We start from the raw sequence: 20,620 nt of genomic DNA, 5'->3' as shown, positions 1-20,620 counted from the left end.
TAGCTTGACGCACTGGCTTTTGGTGTTTTGGCACCATCTTGTGACATCTTTGTGTCAAGGATCCGTGGTGAAGTCAGTTAAAACTTAAAGGGACAATGTGTAAGATTTAGATTTTCATTACAAACAGCAGGGGGTTCTGCATTTACCACTGTCCATAGCTATAACAAACATGGGGGCCTCCGGAGGAATGCCACCCCCCATGTAATATAATTTAATGATAACTAGACTAGAACGTACTGTTGGTCATTAAGAACACATTTATTTGGAAGTTTTTTAAATTTACAATCATTTAATTTATTCCTTTTTAATGAGAAACGTCAACTTTTCTGAGCTTTAAATTATGACAAATGTTGATTTCTCACTCTAACAAACCCAGAGTGTTACTTTCCTTCAGTTATGCATTTGTAAGCATTCCTTGCTTATTCTGTGCGCTCACACCACTTAAGAGCACCTGAAATTGACTTGAGGACTTACGACGACAAGAAATTCGTACCACCCGTGTGAGAGTAAATGCATGCCTACCTCATCCACATCTAGAAGTTTTGTTTTGGTTTCGAGTAGAGATTTTGCACTGAGTCGGCCAAGTAAACAGCAGTTTTATTTATTAGGTACAAAATGCAGGGGGTGAAAATGTGTGTTTGGGGGCACACAGCAGGACCATCAGTAATAGTAAGTAATTCACCCGTGGGCGGAACTATTGTTCTGAATATTGGGTTCCCACGGGGACTGATTGGATAAGAGGAATGAGTGTAAGTGAGAGCCGTGTATTGACGCTGTTTTGCATTTTAATGTCTGTTTTTGGACTTTTTATTCACTCTTCTGGAATAGTCCCCAACACCCATGAGCCTCGTGACTGGTCAAGATGATGGATGGATGGATGATTCGTGGCCGAGCGGCATTGAATGATGTCATGAAAGGGGGAGAGGCACCCACAAGGTGAGAGATGTGGTCTTAGCAAACAAGACATTTTACTTTGTGGTTAGAAATCTCAGTATCATAAAATTTGCCAATGTGTCAAATGTGATTTGTATGCATTTATTTCACTGTGGAAAGTTTAAAATATCATATAGGCCCTTTAACTCACATATTAGTGCACTACCAGTAGCTTGCAAAGAGAATGTTTTCTCTCTCAAATTGTTTCCCATTTGAAATCTGTAAAGCAAGCAAGAAAGAAAGAAAACAGGACTCCCCCCAATTTTTTAGAAACAGGCTGCTGAAGAGACATTTGAAGCCCCCTTTAATTGTTATTTAAAGCAGTGTCATTTATAAACAATTGACGGCCGCAAGCAATGAACAGCGTGTAATTCATTATATACATTCATTTGCCGAAGGATAGAAAATAACAATCAAATATCAATCAGTTCCAGTGAGATGTCCTTAAAAGTTCAGTTCTGTGGGGTCAGACATGGTTGCCGTCGCTGAAACGCACACTTACTATTATTAAATAACTGAATACATACCATATACAGTAAAACTCAAATACATGGAGCGTGCCGGTGTGATACATTTGCCTGAGATGAGCACGTTCCGACCAGCCGGTGCGGCTCACAGAGAGATAATTGGCTCGGGGATCTCCTCCTCGGCCTTCTCCATCAGTTTGTTGGTGTCGACCACGTCGGGCTGCGTCCGCTCACGGCCGAAGTAGAGCGGGTTGTCGAAGGTGGGCAGCGAGCGCGGCGACTTTTTGTACAGGAAAAAAGCCAGGACGGCCAGTGAGGATGTGAGGGTGATGATCAGCACCACGATCAGGCTGGTGTGTCCGCGAAATCTGCTATCTCCGCCTCCCTGAGGCACTGCACACAAGTTGTCGGATTTTTTAAACTCGGTTTCCAAACCAAAATACGCACTTTTCTTTTCAATTTGTGCATTCTTTGGTCATCGTGTTTGTGGAAAATAACGAAGAAGAATGAGGAGGATCACTTACGAGATTCAGGGTCCAATTCTCTGGGCATCACTGCGAGGCAACAAGAAAACAAAAGTCATTTACGGTAGCTCCACATGTTTTCTAACACTCAACTACCTTTGGGAGTTTCGCAGATGTACGCTCGGTCATTCCAATTGAAACCGGACGACCACTGCCCATCTGAGGTTCGCATCTCTCCATATTCCCTCTCCGCAGCGTCTTCTCCCCAGTTAGTGTAGTCCAATATTGTTTTATCCAGCCATAGCCACGTGCCTGAGACCAACAAGGGACTTAAGTGAGGCGTTCCCATGTTTCTTTGTATAGGAAACAAAAAAAAACGTGAACTATACCTTTGTGCGTTTTGTACAGGCCGATCCAGAATGAGCTGTGGCTGTCATGGAATATTTCCACATTGCTTTGAATGAAAGCTTGCTCTTCAGGGTCTTCGATGCTGGCCAAAAAGCCACCTTAAGAGTAGGAAGCGATCATGTTTTCAAATCATTTTAACAAACGGGGTTCAGATTTGCCAATAGGGTGGGGCAAATGTTTTTGTTCAAGGGTTGTCAATTTTACAGTAAAATGGGAAGATGGGCCAGGCCACATGTAGATGAAGAAAAAAAAAATGTGTGATCAAAATATGTACCATTATTAAATTATTAAAAATTAAATGTGTACGTAGTGTTACAGCTGTTAAAATTACTCAATAAGTAATCAATTATCACATTCATTGACAATTATTTTAAGAGTTGAGTCATTGTTTAGAGCCACATTTGAACTTAAAATTCTTCAAATCCTCTTTGTAGTCATTCATGAAAACAGACCAATTATCTTTGAAATTTAATCCAGATGTTTGCAACTCGAGGCTGCGTGCGGCCCTTTAGCGCCATTTTAGCTCTTTGGAGCTTTTTAAAAGATGTACAAACATCGAAAAAGATGGTGGGGAATATATATATTTTTAATATAGTTTCCAAATGAGAAACATTCTTCAAGTAAAAATTGATGACCCTAAATACTAATTGGGTCATATAATTAACACACGCACAAAAAAGAAATATCTTACCGTGTCTCGCGCAGCTGGTGGCTGCATCCGCCCACTCAATTTCATCGGTAACAAACATGTAACAGTGACTTTTGTATGGCAGCCATGTAGAACTCTGGCCGTAGTCCGTTATGGTGTCGTCGGGGCAAACTCCCGGATAGTTGGCTGACTGTGTCGGCGGCACATCTGTGAAAGAACGTTGTCAATTTAGACAGTATATATGATATATATATGATTTGTTACTCATCTCAAATGAATTAGTTGCAGTACCATATCACAATTTCAAAATTGCGTTGTGTTAAACCAGCAGTTGACAAGGTTTTTAAACCCCATTACCTTGACCAATGTAAACATGCAGTTGTGCAGTTGGCCAAGGATTTTAATAAAATGAGGACAAAGATGATTGGTAACATTGTAACCGTACCATAACAGTTACCAACATAATTAAACACAGCACCGTGCGTATATATTAAACAAACAATTAAACCGTGCCTAAATAATGATTACACAATACTGCAATTCAAAAAGAAAATGTACCCAAACCCTTTTAAAAGATTAAATCCAACTGAATTTTACTCAAATGAACTGAACTGGACAAATGGTCTTTAGAAGATCACAAACGTTTAAATCAGTAAAACATTACGTAGCGCTGAACGTTGAATTCAGTGATTCCTTTGCATATCACTAGAGGGAGCCCGTGTAGCTCTAGAAAGCATCTAAAGGACTAAAGGTACCTCAATTGCAAAAGTAATTCATTTTGTGACTTGAGTTTGTATCTCAAATTATCAGTGAGTCGCTGATGAATGGATGTTAACATGTTCCCACTCATACTCAAAGAATTGCTTGTAACACCAAGCGAAAAGGTTTTGCATAAGTAACTTGGACAACGTGTACGTTGGTGCACTTGGGAGTCAAAATATCACTATTTGACATTTAATTGACTTGAATATGCTGTATGTCTGTGTCTGTATTTCATTCGATTATTTGCTCATTCGTTTGTCTCCGTTTTTTTGTCGTTGTCTTGTTATTAGCTAGCAAGCTAACCAGTGAGTTGGTTACAGTGTTGGTTTGGGTTCCCACCTGTCGACTGCATGCAGGCAGCATACATGGTGCGATTACAGTGGGCCGTTTTAAATTTTCCATCCACGTCCATGTATACGCAAGGCTTGTCCTGGCTGGGCTCTCCTTCACCCCAGTTGGCCAAGTTCATGTGCCAGCCGTCGAGGTATCTAAAAGAACCGCCGGTCTGAAAGCCAGGTGTACATTGTTTACCAACGTGGAATGTGCATTCACCACAGCGGCTTTTTGGTGGCGGCGCACCTTCTCTTTGTTCAGTCCGAGCCACAGAGGGGAGTTGAGATTCAAGGCCAATAGCTCCACGTAGGCCAGCGTCCACTCGTTCCTCAGACTGGCCAGGTTGGCCTTGTTGCCTTCGCAGTGCTTCATGGCGGCATCCCATGACATATTGTAAGGCACGGCCATCACACTGTCATTTCCAAGGGATACAAAAATGTTGGGAACGGCCGGTTCCGACTGGGATGGGAGACTTATGTCTGTTGAGAACAAGGAGAAATTTGTCATAGAAATAGTGGAGAACATAAATTTTACAGTTTTCAAAGGGCTTTCTTTTTATTGAACATACTGCGACAACATTAAGGAACCTGTGTGCAGATGTCAATATAACATGAGACACAACCTCATTTTTCAGCTACAGCTCAGACCTTTCCTAATACCTAATAGTTTCTGTCCTATCTGCCATGTACTTATGTATGGGTATATATATATATATATATATATATATATATATATATATATATATATATATATATATATATATATATATATATATATATTAAATCAATGTACTCTTCCTCTAAAACCTATGAAATATGCGACTTTAAGACCTATTGGACTTACCAAGGCTCCTGGTGCAGATGAATCCATTGGTGTCATTGCAGGACTTGATCAACCATTTGCCAATTCCATTAGTGGGGTTGTTATTCATGATAACACAACTTTCCTGGAGGAGAGAGACATAATATTGGAGATGCAGATACTGCAGAGGAAGAGGAGGATGTTTTGACAGGCTTATCATTAATTATCAGAAAGTATAACTGTGGGTACCGAGAATATTGTTTCTCTGCAGCAATGAGGGTTAATACAATTGTTACATATTGTCAGAAATAAGTGCCTGCAACTGTAGCAGCCTATTCAAGCTTACCTCATTCCATCTTTGGTAAAAAGTCCCCGGACGACGTCGATGTGTCTAAAGACGATTGGAATCGTTAGACACAAAGCAGCCAAAAGCAGTTATATTTCGATAAGTGTGAATGGAGTATTTGCATTTACAGAGTAGCCCCAGTTGGTGTATCGCCTTGGTCTTCCATCGCTCCAATAAAACGCATCTTGCTTTAAACTGCTCAGGCCGATCCACAAGTCTGCTGCCACCTCAGCCATTTTGGTGACCAAATACGCTGCGGGTTTTCAAAGAAAAACATTTAAGAACGAACCATGACATGATATAATGTATTGTCTGTAAATACCAGCACACCTTGCACTCGCCTCGTGGGTACGGAGGCTAAATTGCCACCCATGGAGTAGCACTGTTTCCTGGCCTCTTCCCAAGTGGTCTTGCGATTACTGTTGATGCTGTAGCACTGGCAATGTTAAAGCAAGGAGTACTCTTAGTCACATCTTTACATACAGATTAAGAGTCTCCAATAACAATGATTCAAAATCAACATTTCTTACTAAGACAACATATAAGAGGCCAGATGAGTACTGTAGATTCAGTTTTGGATGTTAAAAGATTGTAAATAAAACTATTTTAAGAACATTTAATTGTTCATTATTATTTCTTATTGTATTCATGTTTTGTTTTCATGAACAATTAATAGCAATGTAAAATATATATTCTCAAAAAGTGTTTATTTTACATTTCTTAATGTAAATTTGTATTACTTAGACTAATTTTGATTCCAGTTATTCTTATGCAGCTTAGGCCTTTTCAACACGCATTATTGTCCCCCCTTAAGTTCAAATAAAATGGTTTATTTAAATAAAATTTGATTTTTCATCATTATTTCTTATTGTATTCATGATTATAAACATTTAAGAGTGATATAAAATGTATAGTGTCAAAAAGTATTTATTTTACATCTTAACAATATAAATGTGCTTTATTTACAGTAAATCTGATTTCAGTTATGATTATGCAACTTAGGCCTTGTCTACACGCATAATTGTCCCCTCTCACATGTGTTAAAAAAAATCTGTTTCTTAGTTTGTATAAAACAATTGCCTCCAGACACAAACACACGAGTCTTTACATTAATTTACAAGTGTGCCAAGCCACTAGGTGGCAGTACAAAAAGCAAATTACAACAGCTTCACAGTTTGAAAAAACAAAAACAGAGAAAGAAAACAAAACTGGCAGTGGATGAAGAAAGAAATTGCGCATTTTCGAGAGCTGCTTGCTTGAGGTATGTGCGAAAGCGACATGTAAAGAGCAAGGACATAAAACTTCGTTAATAATTGTTATATGCAAATGAGCATTTGGAGTTTTTAAACACCTTACAAATTGAGTGGAGATCATCCAGGATTAAGTAATCTAGTGCTTTCAATTTTTTTCTATATCTCCCAATAGAATTATGACTAAATCCACAGGTGCATTTCATTTTGCAAAATTTGTGTCAACCTGCAAATGCTAACTAAAAAATGAAAATCCCCATCAATTTTACTAAAACCAGTCAAAAATATTACAACCCTTCAACTTTGAAGTGTGGCGATATGCTCACCCTGGAGTCAAATTTGGTCCACTTGAGTGGACAACCGCCTTTGGGTGCAACCGTGGGAGCTGCGGTGGTGTTGACGGGTGCCGTGGTCCCACGTTTGCAAATAAACTGATGCTCTTCACCGCAGTTGAAGCCGCGCCACAAGCCTGCCAACACGGATGGCAACAAAACAAGAAGTAGTGCTTTGCATGTCTATGTATCGACAAACGCTTTTGATAACTTCAATTTCTCTTTTGATTCTACATATTAGCGACTATTACTGCTTTTAGTGTCCTTTGTTACTGGTTTTTTTTTTTTGCAGTTGTCCCTCCTATTGTCATTTCTGTCTCCAAATTTATCCAAGCAGCTCTTGTACTGAATACTTTCAATGTGTACTCACCCATAAAGTAGGACATAGCGACACAGTTCTCATCATAGCTATTCTGATTAGGTTGGTCCTCATCCCATCTTTGGTAGCCCACCGAAGTACCATCCATCCACCTTGAGGGACACATAAAAGCAAGATTACGCTACACTGCTTTTGGAGTTTTACTCAGGTGCTTTGGTACATTTCTCAGATCAGAGATGAACATCTCAAAACTGCTTGTTCAATTTTAACATTACTGTTCCATTTTTTCCCTTGAATAAACTGGTAATGCTTTGCCAGATAATTTTACTGCCAAAAGCCCAATTGCATGAGACCTTTTCTACAAAAATACAAACAAAATTTGTTTCAAACAACAGCCCCCATTTCCAGTTGAAAATGAATTAATTACTCAAGTGGCGGTTATTATATCGCTTTGATGTTTTAGCTGGCGCCATTGTTTGGCGCCATATTAACTTGTTGACTAATTGTCGATGCTCACTACTTTTCCAAGTTTGTTGTTGCTAGTTTTAAGTGCACTTCTTTTATCCTGGGTAATCGATTGCACAGCTGTTTAAAACAGTTTTTTTTTTGTTTTTTTTTGCTGTTTTTTTTTAATGGTGAATAAATTCCGATTCCAAATGGTAAATTCCAAACTAAGACCAACACTGGCGGAAACGGGCCTCTGACAGTATGAATATTAGGACGGTTAATATTGAATATTTTTCAACTCGATTGTTCTATTGAGTAATCAAATATTCTGATAAAATTTTAATTTGCATTAGATACACATTTTTTTGTCATTTAGAACTTTTTTTTACAAATTATTGTTGTTTATTTTGTATTGTTTAGTGATTGAAAAAACAACTACCAGTAAACACCAATCAAGCCATGTTACACAATTCTATTTCACTTGTTCTAGTTCATTGTTTTCCCAAAGTAAAATCACATATGTTATTTTACAAAAGATAATCAAAAAAAATTCACAAAGGATGACAGAAATCAGAATAGTTACTGCTGAGAGGCTGAGATTTGAGGGTTTTGACCATTTGAAGTCAAACAAATTTAGAGTCTAAATGATTACTCAATAAATAAAAGGCCTGTCAATTAATTTGATAACTGATAAGTTGTTGTCCCACTAACCAACATGAGCCGTCGAGGTCCACTAATAAACCAATGTAGTAGGTCCCATAGCTTCTTGAAATCTGCAACGCCAAAAACAAAACGATGAGCTTTTTAGCATGAGTTTTCGCGTCGACTAAGCCACTGTAAGCATCCGCACCTGTTTCCATAAGAAGATGTTTTCAGCTTCGCTGTTGATCGTTACCAAGTCACCATGGTGCTGTTTGCAGTAATGCTGAGCATCTTCAACGGCCATTGAGACTCGGTTAATAAAGTATTGACTCCCCCGCCATTCAATCCAACCATCTGAGGTCTTGTTATATTCAACTGGGCAAAAGGGGAACGAAACATTGATGACACGGCATGACCCTCATGTGTGTGTTTTGATGTCTGCAGTGTCTAGTTACCGATGTCAGTGTCATTTGGAGGTGGCTTTGGAGTCACTCCTGTAAGTCAAACACACATGAGAAATGACCCGTTTGGAGCTGAACAAAGTAATCGTATACTCGGTTGGTTTCGGGCAAATCTATCATTCTAGTGTGTTTATTACCTGCACGGATCTCACAAAGCCAGTCGTTGTAGCTCTCACAGTGGACGTCGTTCCAAGAGCCCGTATCGTCGGATCGATATATGCGGAACTCCGCACAAGATTCAGAATTCTGAAAATTATTTGGCTCGCCTTCTTGCCAATGTAGGAAGTTTACCTGTTGGAGGAAATAGAAAAAAACAAATTAAAATCAACTAATAATGGATACAAAGGTGCAATGATTATTCTTTAAATCAATATCTAATCAATAATCCAATTTATGAATTATTTTTTGTTTATTTGTTCATCGTTTAAGAGATCCACAATTGTCAATAACCACAGAAATTCGGCCTCTTGAACAGAAACAGTTTTTTTAGGCATCCATAAATTCCCACTGTTTAGTATTCTGTTGAATCAAAATAGTGTAGGACATTTGCAAATGCTTGTTTTTACTTTGGAAAGCAATGATTGATATTTTAACCCTTTTTAGTGACATGTAGTAAATTAAAAAAAAAAAAAAATCATTGTCAATTTGGGAAAAAAAAGTCCTGTTAATAACAAAATGGAAAAGCATTTTCAAAAAAATCTGATGTTTTAAGTTAATTGACCTATTAATTATTAAAATAATTGATTGTTGCTATCAATAGATAAATATGATAATGGAACTAGGGGGTAATGGTAACCAAAAGTAAGCCGACTACTTTGAACTATACAAAAGATGAAGATTTAAAAAAAAAAAAAAAAAGTCGATATACAGTATTAGCTGCTTGTATTGGTGGACTTACCGGGGTTCCATCACTCCAGACGTAACCTGTACTTGGGTCAGCAATATGAAGCCCAATCCAGGCCTTCCCATGTCTGCGGGCGATATAAGAGACAACATTTGAAAACAATAACACATTCCACAATCTCTGCCTGTTTGATAAAAACAACAAATAATTTGGTATGCCACTTTTATAAGAGTATGCCCTTGTTTGCTCCAACGACAGAACGTACCGTCCCACAAAAAGCTCAGCGCTACTGTGGATGCTGAGGAGATCTCCTCCAATGGCCCGACAAAAATCTCTGGCTTCAAACCAGGTCTTCTCATACGAACGAGGACCTGTGAAGAACTGGATGGCAAGAGAAAGTGTAAGTTTTTTTTTTGTACCTATCACATAGCTTAATGCAGAATAAAATCCGAGCTGTGGTATTTTAACCCTTCAAGCACTGGATTTGACACAAATAGAGCAACAACACATAAAGACAGACAATATAGCATTACTTGCAATCATATGATAAATAACCTCTGTGTAGAATTGCTGATATCAGTGACGTACTGATGAGCCAACCAGGAGTTAAGAGCTCCCAATGAACAGTATATCCATATGTTTGTCTCACTGCCCCCCGGTGGCTCACGTTCACATTCTGTCTTGAATTAGCACCATTTCGTAATTACCGTAATAGGGTTTCTAAAAGTTCACGATGATGATGAGCATATCGAATTCTTATTTTTCTCTGGGGATAACTTGGACCTCAAATATGACAAATTCACACAAACTCCATTTTTGAGACAAACCTTTGAGCAGATGTTTCTTGTTCCTACTCGTATCCAGCCCTCTGCACACTGTGGGGGGCTGAGGGTTGGCGGGGGCGGGGTCAAGACTGCCCCTTCGGCCAGATGCTTGCAGATGTACTTCTCCTTATTGTCGCAGGGCAGCAGATCCCAGAGGCCAGCGAAAATACCAGTTGTCATCGCCACACAGCCTTGTGCATTACCTTTATTGACAGAGGGATTTTATATGTGTATAATACATAAATATATATACATAATATAGTATATGACTACCCAGTGGAAACTTGATTTAATAGAACAAACACGTACCTGGCATCTGATTATTCCAGTGCGTAAACCTGACCGGACTGTCATTGGTCCACACAAACTCATCGACATTCTTCTGGTTTGAGAGACCCAGCCAGAAATACTTCTCAGGCCTTATCCCCACCAAGCTGATCAAGAAGGCATTGTCCACCCTGCCAGACATTTACATTGATAGAGCACTGTACATAAAAATATCACTTGAATTTTTTTCATTACAATACTCATTTTGCGTTTGAGGGGCCTCTTAATGATTTTATACGCAGTGTATATTTTCAAAAGTGTTATCATTCAGATTTCAAACACTTTTTTTTTTTTGAAGGGGGCATCCCATTTTTTAATTATTTATATATATATATATATATATATATATATATATATATATATATATATATATATATATATATATATATATATATATATATATGTATCATTTTTTTTTTTTTTTATGAAACCTTGTGCATACCATAAGAAATTCTCAATTATTCTTACCCGTTTGACACATCAGCCAAGTAGGAGTCTGTTGCCTTGCAATCGTTCTTTGCTTCGTCAAATGTTTTGGTCTCCGTCCCCACAAAGTAGCAATAGGAGCCATGTCGTTTCCAACCCTGGAAAACATATTCGTCAAAATGTCGTCATATGGGGTATGTTTTCCAGGTATAATCATTCCTTCACTTGAGTATATAATGCAGTTTTTTTTTGACATTTTAGCTGTGCAAATTGAAAGTCGTGCTTTGATATTTTCATGGCTCATCCAAATAATTATGTGTAAACATTGTATTGAAGCTAAACGAAATAGCATCCATTTTCTCAAGTCTTAGCAATTTTTTTTTGATTGACCATTGAGATGGGCATAGTTTCAGCACACAGAGTGGATGGACATGCCCACAGTCTGCAGAGCATTTTGTGATGCATTTTTAATGTATGAAAAATGCTACAGTCTGCGTTTTGATTTCATTTGAAGTGGGGAGAATAACTTGATTTTTATTGTTATACTTACACCACATGGATTATTTAGTCAAATTTGAAAGGATTGTTTACAGTTTTTGTTAGGTAGTAGATTTAAAAGACTTTTATTTTTCACTTTCAGGTCATTTTAAGTGTGTGCAGAGGTTTAATTAATGCTTCTACTCTTCTGTTTTGTTTGTTATTTTGCATGTATCTGTACTTCTGTACTTTAGTATATAGTGCAAGTACCTTTACCGTACATGAATTAAATTCAATATAGTATAAAGTTACTTACAGTTTTGCAGCCAAGATCCAAAATAACTTCATCTATCTGGTGGTGTGTGCTGCTCTGCTTCATGCAGATGAATCCATGTTTCTCATCACAGGAGCGATCTGCCCAGTTGCCGTTCTGTGGGACAACAATACGTTCACAATCTGGTTGGGAAAAAAAAAAGAAAGAAAAAAAAAATCTTTTTCCTTACCTGGCCCCGGATAAGAACACAATCCTCATCTTCAGTCAAGAGAGTCGGTTCTCCATATTCCCAGCTGGTGAACGAAACATCAGCTAGGTCGCTCCACTCAAACAGGCCCTCTGTTCTCCTATCATTCAGGCCGATCCAGAGCTCGTCGGTGGAGGCTGCATACAGTGCATGCAAAGTTTTTAATTACCAACATGTTTTTGTAACTTGGCTGGATGGATAGATAGATAAATACATGAATCATTCATTCAATATCTAAACTGCTTGTCTTCGCTAGTGTTGGGTTGAAAAAAATGAACTGAAAGAAATCTAGTTTGGCTAGTTTTAGTGTTACCTTAACATTAGCATTAGCTGGCTGGCACCATTAATTTAACTTTAGCATAACTTTATCATTGACAATTGTAGGTGAGGGGAAATGGATTTGAATAGTTCATCTGATTGTACTAATGTGCTAAAACTAGGTTTGAATGTTTAAAAAAAAATGTATACAGTGTTAGCATCATAGCTAGGTTGAGGCGAGATGCTGCCACAATTTACTTGAACTTGTCAGTCCACCTGCACGAGTACAAGGGGTGTGTATATGATGGGAGGTAGAACTTAAAAAAGAAAAATCTTCCTCGTTGTGAGATGAAATTAGGTGAAATTAAAATGAGGGTTTTGGTTATTTGCACTGAAGGTAATATAAAATACACAAGTAAAATAGTGTTGGTTGTCTTGTGACTCGAATGAAGCTGGATATCAAATTTGCATGGAAGTCAGGTCGGACCGTAGTCCAAACTCAAAATTGGCATCGCAGTTTTACAGTAAATACTGTATTTAAATAACATGCATGGGCCATTCCTATAAACCGGGCAAATAACAAATACTAACCAATTTGCAACCTCAAAATGATTGTATGTAAGCGTCATCACAAACTGAAGACCCCCATATAGTAATACAGTATACCCCAATTAAAAGAGCAGTAATTATTATCATGAGGAAATTTAATTTGTATGTGAAAGTAAAACTGTTTATATTTTTACTTTATTTTAAATTGAATATTTTCCAATGAATGAATGTAATGCTTAAACGACTGCCTCCAAGCTCGCAAGTTTTTTTTGTTGGCCCACCGTATCCCAGTTGAGAGACAACGAAGCTGTGGTCCTCAATGTTTCGCATGCTCACAAGCTCTCCCGCCTCCTTGCGACATTCTTTCTGCGCGTCGGGCCACGATTTGGGGGTCCGAAGGAGGTGGAAGCAGTGGCCGTTGTACGGAATCCAGGGATTTGAACAGAATCCGTGCTCAACTGAAAACAAGACAGGAAAACGTTCAGCCGTGATTGGTTGTCACCTGAACGCGGAGTTCATCAAAAAAAAAAAAATAAATTACTGTACCTTGTGGAGGAGCAGGGGGGGCCCCGGGTTTGTAGCAGATGTAGCCTATCTTCTTAGAACACTGGAAAGTTTCCCATCTGTGCTGTCCAGCAGAGTCCAGTAGGGCGCAGTTGTGACCCGGATACGGAAGCGGGAATCCTTAAGCAAGAGTAACATCCTTCCTGTTACGACAGTGTTGACATTAAACCCCAAATCCTTTTTACCTGAGAGATTACTTACCACCTTCCCATCTCAGGAATCGCATGGGCTTGTTATCCGTCCACTGCCAACCATGTTCAGGGTTCAGGACCAGTCCGATCCAAAGCTTATTCCTCACATTTCCTAATAGCGCTGTTTGGAAGAGGACAGGGTGAGGAGGTGCTTCCTCTTTTTTGCCCGGCTGTTCCTCATTTGTATTGCTTAATCATGAGGGTCACCAACAATAACAAGAACTTTGCAAGAACGATTACAAAAGATTCATCGAGAGATGTTTTTGTTAATATACATAGTAAAAACAAACTCAAATCCGTCATGTTGTTCAGAACTACATAGTGACATGTTACATTTCCTCATAAACACGCAGCAGTAAAATTAGCTTGAATCAAAAATTTTTGAAAATTGTTTACTTTTTCTGTCTTTTTTTGACAGGCGGACAACTAATACTATGAATTCATTCTACGTGTGTGATGTTGATTTTACTTGAAGTTGTGTTGAATGTTTCACAAGATCAAACCTTTTTTGGGGGGATTTGATAAAATTAAAATACAGTTTATAAGGTGACAGTTTGGACTGCATGAAATATCCATTGAAGCATTGCAGCTTTTATTAAATAAAAATAAATATAATGGTACAGCAAAATTAAAACACTTTGAAAAATGTTAAATATAATGTTTTCTTGTAGAATGCTGTTGCCAAAGTCTAATCCAACATTCAGAAAACCGCATTAATGAAAGTCTTCGTGCTTCAGCGATCAAAATACAGTGAAGGTATTGCCTAAGAGGGTGTAGGAGTGTGTGGATTACATTTGATATATATTTTTATATAGTTATTACAATTTTACAAATTAATTATGTAAATAATGCATTGTTAAGTTATTTATATATCTATGTACATTTAGCACAACAAAGTCTTTATTTTTAGTACATAGAACATCTGTCAATTAATTCCATTCAATTATTGTCATTAAAATGGAATTCAAAGCATGCGGTTTATTAAGATTTTGAAATATAAAAAATAACAAAAATCAAAGAATAGCGACTAGCTTCATAATAACGTACATATCGTAATTCAAAACAGATTTAGATTCATTTAAATAGAATAGCATGGAACACGGCAATTCAACTTGATAGTGCTGGACTATAATTTTGCAGCTGCAGTTTGGCTGCAGCAAAGTTCCAATGGGTGCTGTGGGTGTGGTCTCACCTGAGATAAAGGCTTGCTCGTTGGGATCGGTGACGCTGACCAGGGTGGCCCCTTGCTGTTTACAGCTGTCGTCCGCCTGCGCCCAACTCAGAACCGCCTGAGAGTTGAGCTGATAATAAGCCCCTGTGATGTGATTCTTCTTCCAGTGTTCCGTAGCTGGGAATCAATGAAGGGTCTTATTCATTCAGCGAAGGTTTTAGACTAATGAATAAGAGGGTGACTCTCATTTTCACTCTTCTCAGTGACTCAATAAGATGCGTTTTTGTCAGTGTTTTTTTTTTTCTCTTGCATGTGAATTTGCCTGTCTATATGTGTTGCTTCCCTCTTTGTGTACAAATCTTGTAAGTCGTATTGGAATTGGAAACCAAGAAGCAGAATTTGTTCACCTATTATTTACTAGAATAAGATGCTTGGCTCCTCACTTAATTCAAGCCCCCGTTGTAGAAACGCGCGAGGTTTGTACTGAACTTACATGTCGAGGGGCAATATCCCCACTGCTCGTGTTCATATTTGGTCCCGATGGCACACCAGGGGCGCTTAATGGAGGAGTCGAATGCCGTGCAGTCACCAAACCACCGATCTTTGTACAGGAAGGGGAACATGCATGGCCTTCCATTTGCGTTCCCATCAATGGAGTAGTATACTGCAATGAGAAGAGATTGACAAAATTCAGTACTGTTTCATTATAATCTACATGGACTATACATGGCCCCACAAGATCATTAGATCCTGTCACAAATAAACTTCAGTAAAATGATGATGATAAATTGTGGTTTAGTATATTATAAAGAACCTAACGATTATTTTAATCTTGTCCTCAAAATGGTCTTATTATATTCAATAAGGAAAACTTTAATTAAACCAAAATGAAGCATTTTTATTGAATCAAATAAAAACAAAAAACTGTCTCCAAACTAAATGAATTTAAAACAAACATCAAGATAAAATAAAAACTACCTATAGGTTAAAAAAAAAAAAAAATTGAATTGGATGTTGAATAAACAAACTTTTCTTATTTAGTTGTGACTGACTTTTATACTAATCAAAGCCAAGAAAAAATTTATATTTGAATCCTTATGTAAATCCAAATTACATTATTATTACATTACATTATTATTATTTACTCTATCTATCTATCCATCTATCTATCTATCTATCTATCTATCTATCTATCTATCTATCTATCTATCTATCTATCTATCTATCTATCTATCTATCTATCTATCTATGCAACAGATTAAAAGCAATATTATGAATGAAATAGTAGATGAGACCCTTAATAATTACTTAATTAATAGTTATTTAATATAAGTTAGCTTTGAATAGAAAACAAAAGGGATTTAATTACAAAATATTACGTTTGTAAAAAATACAATCCTTCTAAATGTGTAAATAGTACTCATGTTTTTTTTAATTAAACACACAATAAATAATTAAAATGAATGAATTCCCTTTCATTTACAATCAAAACATATGTTAAATGGATAATTATTAAGGGTCTCTATTAAATAATATCTAGTGAATACCAATCATTAATATGTAATTATTAATATTACTTGTTAACCACATAATTTTAATTGAATAAATATGATGTTTTACTGATGCCACTGTGGAGGACTAGTTAGCACGAAGATCGTGGGTTCAATTGCGGCTCCGACCTCCCTGTGTGGAATTTGACTGATCTCCTTGTGCCCGTATGGGTAGGTTTATTTGGTTCCAGGTTATTGGAGTTTCCAATTTAAGTGTGTTCGTGCGTGTGAAGCTAGGAACTAGTTTTGAGTGCACCCCGCTTGCTGCCTTGAAAATGGATTGGATAACACACAGTACATATCTGTGTACCTCTGTGAGTTCTCGTGCATGCGCCATTGGCCGTTCCCGTGATAGTGAAGCTATTGCCAGGTCCCGTTGTCCTTGAAAGCGCAATGCCTCCATCCCGCTTGAGCTCAATGTAGAGCTCCGGTTTTTGGTCTTTTAGCGCCAGCAGTGTCCCGTTCACACATTCCCACTTCTGCAGGTCGCTCCTGTCGTCACAGTCGTACACATTGACCTCGCTGCCCACGCTTTTGCCTTGCGCGCCCAGGCACTTTTTGGTCGAGGTAACGAAGATGCGGTTGCCACTTGTCCAGCGCACCTCTAGGCAACGGGATGACTTTTTCAGTAGGCATAAGCTCAGAGGTTTGTTGTAGAGCGTGAATGGAGAATCTGCACGGAAAAGTCAAACAAAGAAAAATCACATGCTTTTACTTTCTTCTTTTACCAAATCATGAGGTCTATGTTGCAGATAGAACAAATGATTAAACACTGAGTTTGAGGCTGAAATGTCTTCTCTTTTGGTAAGGTTTAATTGTTAATTGTTGTAATTCAATTTACATTTAAAAAGGCATATTTCTATACTCATTTGTTTTTAGGCACCCTTGTTATAATTAATAGTATACCTCAATGACAGCAACTCATGCATTATTGGTAAAAAAAAAGAACTGCCTTTTTTTTTCTACTTCAATTCATTTGACTGAGGGAAACCACCTACATATTGTACCTGCAAAGAGTTTAGTCATATCATGTAAAGGTTATCGTAAAATAAATACTTTACCGTCCGATAGCGAGCATAAAGAGGTTTGGACAAGGAGTGCGATGGCAGCTAGCGTTATTCCGGCGTTGGACATTCTCCCGATGAGCGCCACAGACATGGCCCGTGCGTTGCAAGCAGCGGACTTCTGCATGTGACCATGAAAAGGAAGACTTCTTAACTGAAGAAGTGACCCCCTTTTTTCCTAGCCCAGCTTCATTGAGAAAGTGGCCCCATTCACTTCCTGTCCTAAAGCAAACGAGAAAAAAAAAAAGATGCGTCAGGCATTTATGCTAAACGTGACGCATCAGTCACAATTCAGTATCCGCTCCGGTACACACCTTTCATCATTGACTCAAAGAATCAAGACAAGTCACTTTGATTGTGTAATGACAAAGGTTTGAATACAGTTAAACACATGGCGCAAGACCATTTTTTTTTTCTGCAGTCGTGCTCGCTTTGCATGGATTGCATGAGATTTTCGTCCACTTTGGTTAACAGTTTAAATCTTAACAGAGTCCTGCTGTCAAACATGGAGATGATACCCTAAATGGGTCTTGGGCCAGTTTTTAATTGGATTATTTGAAAATGTGACGTAGTCCACTAGTGCTGGGTTTGAGAAGCAAATCGCAGGTGCTGGAAATCGATTCAGTGCAACACGAAAGTAAAACGCGTCCGAGTCATTCCAAGCCAAATCATCTCCCCCAAAAATCTTACAAAATTTAACCAAGCAGATTTAGATTTTCATAGAAGTTGGTGTTTGTGTTGATCGTGATGGCATAACACTTAATCTCAGATTTTAAAACAATCAGACCATGGGTTTGTGAGCCACGGCCTGCTGAATATTGACATTTTCATCTTAAAAAAGCTGTAGTTACCTGCCCGTGAAGCCGTATATTTGGAACTACTGGGCCAATCTTCACAAAACAGGTACTATTGAAAAAAAAATTCAACAAGAATTCAAATCTGCAATTGGTGCATTCTGTGTTTTTATAATTTGACATTTTGACCCATACTTTGAGCTTGAAATTAATTTTGCAAGCTCTACTTTCTTCAATGACGTACGACCTGTGAAATTTCTTTTCAAAGAAGAACCTCCTGAAAAGCAATTTTTAAAAAAGAGAATTCAATCATAGTGTCATTGTCTTAATGACCATTGAAGGGTCTCATCCACTGAAACTACATTTGTAGTGGTATTTCCAGGCGGGTTTTCTTCTGCTATTCCAAATGATAATATTTATAAAAACAAAAGAAAGGCACACATTGTTTTGCAATGAAGTCACTATAGGAACACAATTTAGCAATTAGTTCCTTCATGTTCCAATTTATTTGTTTTTAATTTGAAGGAAAACCACCTAACATCTAACCTCTTCTGTGTTCTTTGCCATTTTACTGCTTGTTCATGCACGGTGGTGGTTTCATCAAATGTTAACGTCTCCTGTGTGGAGTGTTTGGGATTGTCATGTTTATTTCTGTTATGCCTTATTGTGGTTAAGCAGTGGAAAAAGATATCTTTGGCTATGATGGCCGAATTATTTCCAGCCAAACTGCTGTGTGCTTCTTTTTCCAAGACTTGAAACTTCCTCTGGACAAATCCAGCTGACTTCCAGTTGGAAAGCCACTCCTACATGAATGGTACCTCATTTACTGACATAGCACAGTTAAATGTCATTTTTAGGCTGCTAGCAAAACGGAAGCAATGAATGAATGAAAATAAGCTTCTAAACTCATTGATCACATTTTCTTGCGTTTGTCTGGTTATGGCCTTTATCCAGAAAATGGCTCCACGATCACATTAGATTTGTTGAAAACAAAATGTGTTGAATTGTTTGAAAATGGGTGTTAAGTGTTAAATTTCACACCCTGTTCCCAAAATTTCAGCATTCATTTTTATTGAAGTGGCCATCCCTTCGTTGTTATGGCTCTCATACTACTTCTGAACATGATGTCGTTATCACAAAAAGGTGGAAAATGCTGACTTTTTCCCCAACAGTGTGAAAAAGGTGCTATACTGCCACACTTGACATACACAATGTGTTCACCTTGGGCAAATGACCCATTGTTTGTTCACAGTCAATTGCAAAGAAATAGCAGGCTTGTAAAAGCCACATATTATTGATTTGTTGCTGATATAGAGAACATGCAGTGTGTGTCAAGAATGTAGCAACACAATATCCTGTTGTGGGTCATTCACAAGTAAACGCTTTCAAACATCTATCATAGCATTTTGTATTTTCACTTCCTCTCTCTCGGATTTTTGCTGTAATATGATCGCTTGTTCCCGAAGCTTGTGTGTGTGCGTGCGTGTGTGTTTGTGTGTGTCAGCACTTTCCCCTTTCAGGTGTTATCACTGATCCATTTGATTGTGCTTTGCAATACGTGACCTGAGGAACACTTGCAAACCTTTGATCGGTACTGTCACTGGCAAAGGTGCAAACCTGACTCCTGTAACTTGAGTTTAGAACCCAGATGATTTTACAAATCTACTGATAAAAATACACATACTTACAGAAATTGCGTCTTAATGTACACCTGTCTGTTTTTCATGAGATTAGTTCCTGAATGTAAAAAAATAAACACATTGAAGTACGTTTTTTTATTGTGATAATGAAAATATCTCAGCAAATATTAACTCGCTGGAATCATATGTAAACTCATAACCAAGTTGAATAACCCTATAATGTTGCCATCAGTGTTGGTCAGAGGTGGTATCTCAACATCTTTGAAAGTAAAATGTTTTGATGCCGTGTTGCTTTTCCAAAGTTCTTGCTCACAACTATTTGAAAATACAGTAAACTCATGTAGAAATACACAATTACGCGAATAATCTTTCAGTATCTTAGCAACCTATCGATAGTGGAAATTTACCTTTCCCAGGTTTCAAGTCATTGATCGAGAAGATTAGAGGAGGCGGGAATATGTAAATTTGTTGAAATGTTCAGCTCACTGATTTTTTTAAAACCATAAAAGTTTTACTTGTTAAATGTCAAATTTAGTGCATGCGCAGCCACACCAGAGCGCACGCATTATTACACAAGCAGTTCAAAAGTCATTTTTCATCCATTTTTCCCCTTTAAAACCCAACATTTTTATTTCAGCAAGTACTATCCCTATGTGGCTTCATGTAATCTAAATGTTTTTCAGTGCCAAGAGTGAAGTGGAACTCTCAAGGGTCATAAAATAAGCGACAGAAGCATAACATCATTTGTGCAGTCATCACGGCCTGGACTTTACGCGCGGGTCTGCCATTACAGGCTCACTCATCAT

General features: G+C 37.9%; 1 protein-coding gene across 1 annotated transcript; it reads right to left on the bottom strand.

The window, feature by feature from the left end:
- Positions 1 to 1,220: 1,220 nt before the first annotated feature.
- mrc1b (mannose receptor, C type 1b) lies at positions 1,221 to 17,515 on the bottom strand. Its single transcript, XM_088429834.1, has 31 exons — positions 17,378 to 17,515; positions 16,627 to 16,989; positions 15,260 to 15,430; positions 14,788 to 14,943; positions 13,606 to 13,716; positions 13,387 to 13,524; positions 13,122 to 13,298; positions 12,016 to 12,170; positions 11,829 to 11,942; positions 11,078 to 11,193; positions 10,592 to 10,740; positions 10,286 to 10,485; positions 9,724 to 9,839; positions 9,513 to 9,585; positions 8,752 to 8,905; positions 8,609 to 8,647; positions 8,362 to 8,528; positions 8,223 to 8,284; positions 7,116 to 7,216; positions 6,740 to 6,882; positions 5,494 to 5,599; positions 5,292 to 5,416; positions 5,164 to 5,208; positions 4,860 to 4,962; positions 4,263 to 4,495; positions 4,023 to 4,188; positions 2,964 to 3,128; positions 2,254 to 2,370; positions 2,021 to 2,176; positions 1,925 to 1,954; positions 1,221 to 1,793 (listed from the first exon to the last, which is right to left on the bottom strand). Exons 1-31 carry the CDS (start codon positions 17,505 to 17,507, stop codon positions 1,546 to 1,548), a joined length of 4,329 nt encoding a protein of 1,442 aa, XP_088285960.1. The 5' UTR covers positions 17,508 to 17,515; the 3' UTR covers positions 1,221 to 1,545.
- Between the last annotated feature and the right edge of the window lie 3,105 nt (positions 17,516 to 20,620).

The sequence above is a fragment of the Hippichthys cyanospilos genome, chromosome 12 (assembly GCF_059441005.1).
Source record: "Hippichthys cyanospilos isolate Australia breed blue-spotted pipefish chromosome 12, RoL_Hcya_1.0, whole genome shotgun sequence".
In the NCBI taxonomy this organism is placed as follows: Eukaryota; Metazoa; Chordata; class Actinopteri; order Syngnathiformes; family Syngnathidae; genus Hippichthys; species Hippichthys cyanospilos.
Note: the sequence above shows the minus strand (reverse complement) of the source record. Positions and strands in the feature narration are given on the sequence as shown.